Source organism: Halyomorpha halys, unplaced genomic scaffold (genome assembly GCF_000696795.3).
Source record: "Halyomorpha halys isolate HHAL.00 unplaced genomic scaffold, Hhal_1.1 Scaffold371.1, whole genome shotgun sequence".
In the NCBI taxonomy this organism is placed as follows: domain Eukaryota; kingdom Metazoa; phylum Arthropoda; class Insecta; order Hemiptera; family Pentatomidae; genus Halyomorpha; species Halyomorpha halys.
This window is the reverse complement of record NW_027107668.1, coordinates 409,211-414,014: the sequence shown is the minus strand read 5'-3', so window position 1 is coordinate 414,014 and position 4,804 is coordinate 409,211. Positions and strand designations below refer to the sequence as shown.

The 4,804-nt window shown below is 30.2% G+C and overlaps 2 protein-coding genes across 2 annotated transcripts in view; one reads left to right on the top strand and one right to left on the bottom strand.

Annotated features, from left to right (window-relative positions):
• LOC106681859 (general odorant-binding protein 72) overlaps positions 1–416 on the bottom strand; it is an 18,423-nt gene extending 18,007 nt beyond the window's left edge. The window contains exon 1 of the mRNA XM_014422399.2: positions 278–416. Coding sequence (XP_014277885.1) covers positions 278–337 — 60 coding nt within the window. The 5' untranslated portion in view covers positions 338–416. The remainder of the gene's footprint in view (positions 1–277) is intronic.
• The window catches only part of LOC106681861 (uncharacterized), a 55,012-nt gene that overhangs the window by 21,890 nt on the left and 28,318 nt on the right, over positions 1–4,804 (top strand). The gene's annotated exons all lie outside the window — the stretch shown is intronic.

Here is a 4,804-nt window from a genome sequence, read left to right as displayed (position 1 = left end):
TGTAACTATGTGTTTGTATCTTTTTTAGCCCTGACGAAGCCCTGCAACGTGGGACGAAACGTTGGCTCAATAAAATAGTATATTCTACTATTTGAGTTTTTTTGACCGCACCCGGACCATATTCCTTTTATCTTTACACACGGTCAATCAATAATCTTCCAAAAATGTTATTTGTTTGCTAAGTTATAACAAAGAAGTAATTTCTTTATTTTTTTTTAACAGCAGTTCGGATAACCGGAGTGTTGGGATTAGTGAGGTTGCTCTGTACTTCACTTACCTCAGCGGTAGCTGTACCAACTGCCAATACCATAGCCAAGATGAAAGCTAACAACCTCATGTTCAGTCAGAGTCAGTGCCTAGCAATTTCCAAAATAATATGTGCCCACTAATGACAGAGCTATTTATCTACTCGATCTCCCCACCCTGAGCCGTGTTATCCTCTTCACATTACAATATAACTCGTAGAAGCCATTTTTTTGGGATTAGCGCGGCTCTCAGCTCGTTAGATTATTCCTTAAACTTCTAGTCTTTTAGTCATATTTCCTAGCGCTCAATGCTACCGTTCGCGTGATCTTTTAAGCCAAGGATCTCAATTCAGATTAGTCAAATGTAAATGCTGTAATTTAAAATCAGACTTCCATAACAACATTTCATCATTCAAAACAGACTTCTTTTCGTGAGCTGTATTCACTGTTTACAGAAATAAAATTATGAGGAGAACATGGCCGGGGTGCGGTTAGCAAATAAACAAAAAACTTATTTATTTATGCTAACGTTTCGATTTGTGTTTCATAATGCGAAATTAACATTTTGTGAGTTTATTTCGTCAAATATCATTAAAACTACTACTCCTACAAAGATAAACATAATTAACTATATTGTAGTAAATTCAACTAGCTTTAATATGAATGCTGACAGACATCTGTACATCCAATGATTTCTGAATAAAAGTTTTTTATAAATCAAACTTATTGTCTGAACAACTATAAATCAATTTATTTTAGCAAATATCATCAAATCTACTATTGCTACGAAGGTAAAGGTCATAAACTTATTTATAGTCCATTAAACTAGCTTTAATTTGAGTGCTAATAGACATCTGTACGTCAAATTGTTTCATAGTTCCTGAGATATGGATTTCTCAAAACAAATTAACTAACTACTAATCTTTCAGTAGAGTTTTAAGAAATGTTGCTTTTAAAAAAGCTATATCTCGAGAACTATTGGACGTAAATAGCTCTATTAGGGCTAATATTTCAGCAAATTTACTCTTCTTTAAATAATGGTCTCTTAGATTTTCTAGTGTCGTTGGTAGTTTTTAAGATATAGAGCTCCGAATGAAAAATCAATGTTTTTTTAAGGTTTTGAAACAACCGCCATTTTTTAGTCCCATATCTATACTTGGCAGACTCACCAATTTTGATTAGTAATTACACATAGTTTTTATTGAAGTAATCAAAAATTGGGGTGAGATAACTGCTTTTTTTTCTTCCCGGCTCTTGTACTATGCCAACAAATGAATATTTCTGCTCTCCGTGTTTTAATTAATTCTATTAATTTATGTTTGTAAATCTTAAAATTCTATCGATTCGGTGTAAACACGTTGTTTCAAATTTTATAAATGGACTTTAGCAGTTTATTTTTGATTTAATATAGCACTAATATGTTTTTATCAAGACATTATATGTTTAGATAATTAAATAAAAAAATTGCTGATCGAAATTGTAGAACGGAGGTTGAATTTATAGGTTATGAAGTACTGTAGGTAATGAAGTTCTGTAGGTAATAAAGTACTATAGGTTATGAAGTACTATATGTTATGAAGTACTATATGTTATGAAGTACTATATGTTATGAAGTACTGTAGGTAATGAAGTACTATAGGTTATGAAGTACAATAGGTTATGAAGTACTATTTGAATTTTGTCATCTGCAACTTACATGGCTGATATTTAAGTTTCCTTTTCATTTCGCTTTTCTTTGTTCTGTCCTATTTTATAATGAAGATAGAGTAAATGCAATATAATAGCCGAATATATTCAAAAGAAAAAAAAAACAAGAGCGTGGATACCGACTTGTGTTGCTTCCTCTGTTTACCAAACAATTGTACAAGCGTTGGATTTGTGGCAAGTGGCAAACGTGTAGATGCAGCATAATGGTTTTGATAGTATCGACTGTCAATCCGACTGACGCTTACTTGTGAATAATGATATACCGAAAAGTAAAAATCTTGTACGATTTCTCTTTCGATTCGGAATAAACGAAAGCTAATTTGAGCATTAACCAGGAACAATTAAGTGAGAGGATTCCCTCCATTCACTTAGAACCTCCCCCCCACTTCAAATTTTGGGTAATCCATCAGTCATAGCTTGATCCAAACAATCTGTTCGTCCATCTTTGATCTTACTGGGACGGTGTTAGGGTCCCTACCAATGATGAGCAAAATAAATTAATTGAATAAAACTGCTACTATTTTATCAAATTTATTACTATCGATTTTAATATCATTAAAAATAATTTGAAAGTTTATTGAATAATCTCTAATGAGCAGGCCCCAGAACTAAAGGTACAAGAGGAGAAAAAAGTCAGTTATTTCACCCCAAGTTTTAATTACTTTAATGAAAACTGTGTATAATTACTAGTTAAAACTGATGAGTCTGCCAAGTATAAGTAGGGGGAATACAAAATGGTGGCTGTTTCAAAACGACACAAAAAAAAAAAAAAAAAAAATACATATCGTTAAAACTACCTACAACACTAAAAAAACCTAATAGAACATTATTTAAAATAGAGTAAATTCACTAAAATATGAGTCGTTTACGTTCAATTGTTCCGGAGATTAAGTTTTCAAAAGCAATATTTCAAGAAATATGTATCGAAAAATCAGTAGTTTGTGAATTTATTTCGGAAAATCAATATCTCAGGAATCGTTTGACGTAGAGATGTCTATTAGAACTCAAATTAAATCTTATTTAATGTGCTATAAAGTAGTTTATTTTCGAAGGCGTAGTAGTTTTCATGATATTAGCTAATATTAATTTATTTATAATTTTTCGGAAAAAAATCATAAAAACTAATACCCCTACGAACTACTTTTTTAGTGGGTTTTAAGAAGTATTTTTCTTTTAATCGAGGATTTTTATTATTTTTTGTTTGTTAATACATAGCTGGTTATCAAAGCCATTTATTTATTTATTGTGGCTTATATTTGTTTTATTATGTTTTTAAATTTTATTTTACGACTGTTTAATGTTATATTTGTGGTTTTAGAAATTTAAATACTAATTTTATTCTTTCTAAGGGTTTTTGAAATCTTCGAGTTTAGTCCTAAGCTATTGACGAGTGACGTGAAATATGGAAATTTCTGGAAAGTATAGTCAATTGTCGAATTGTTACAATATTGACATTTCGGAAAACATAGTTGTAATTCCATTAAACAATTTGATATTCACATAAAATTAATCACCATAACGTGGCACAACCAGTAGGTCAACAAATTTATTTCGAGGAAAAAGTAAATCATATTAGTTTTTAGAGCCATCATCAACCCCTAAATACCATTCTTCATCTTGATTAATTTGGATTTTTTTTTTTATTCTGTCGACCATTGTTCATATAATCCTTGATAACTCCTCTCCATTTAATCCGACTCCTATTTACTACAACCGTTGGAAAGCTGAGTGTATAATTTTTTTGTTATCTACAATAACAAAATTTAATAAAAAAAGTTATGAACAAAATTAAACCTTTTTCGTGAGTAACTCAGAACGTATACGGCTATTATATAACAATCGATTCAATATGGATCAATACACAATATTATATTCACAAAAAATTTAAAATATGTCTTAGGTTAACAAACTTTTATTATGGAAAAAACTAATCCTTCGTTTTTAGCGTCGTCTCAAACCCTCAAATAACATTTTCAAAGAAATTAAAATTACAATTTTTCATGTTGGTTTATTTGGAGGAATTTTCTCCTAAAGCTTAATATCTCCTCATGTAACCTGTTACAAAAAAGTATAGCTAAGTTAGCTGTTACTATAGTTATCTCCTTATCACTTAATCTATATATTAATTAATATCAAAGTTTCAATAGTGTTCAATTAATGTATATACATCCTCAAACAAAGCAATAGCCAAGCATTGCCGGGCCTGTTGGTATGTTTATATATATATATATATACATATAAGGATATCGTTATTATTATTATTTTTTTTATTTTTATTATTCTTTCATGACGTTTCTTTTATCTCTATAATATAATGTAATAATTTTATCTTATTAAAAATAAAATAAAAGGAATTTGAATCATTTTTAAACTTTCTTCAAATATAAGAGATACTTTGGGTTCCAATTAAGAACATTAATGTCAAATGGATAATAGAATTATATTTAACTTTTATAATATAAACAGACTCTTAATCTCAGGGCGTGTTGTTGCTAGACAATCAGAATACAGACACTTACAATGATCTCTCTTAATTTAAATTAATATCTATTTTACAATGTATTCAAATTTAGTTATAACAAAACTAACCAAGCTCACGATCTTCTTTCGTTGATTCCTTGGTGTCTTCTTTTTTCTTATTGTTCTGTCCTCGCGTCCAAAATGGCTTCCTCTTCTTGCTGGACAGAAATTGATGAGGACCTCCTCATCCTCAAGACATCCTTTCTCTTCTCTGTCCACACAACGACTGTCTTCTTCCAAAACTCAAACCTGCCTTGAGGTTACATGTAAACATCGATTGTCCCACAACAGTTAGGGATTTTTCCAAATGATTTATTTTCTGATTATTATTC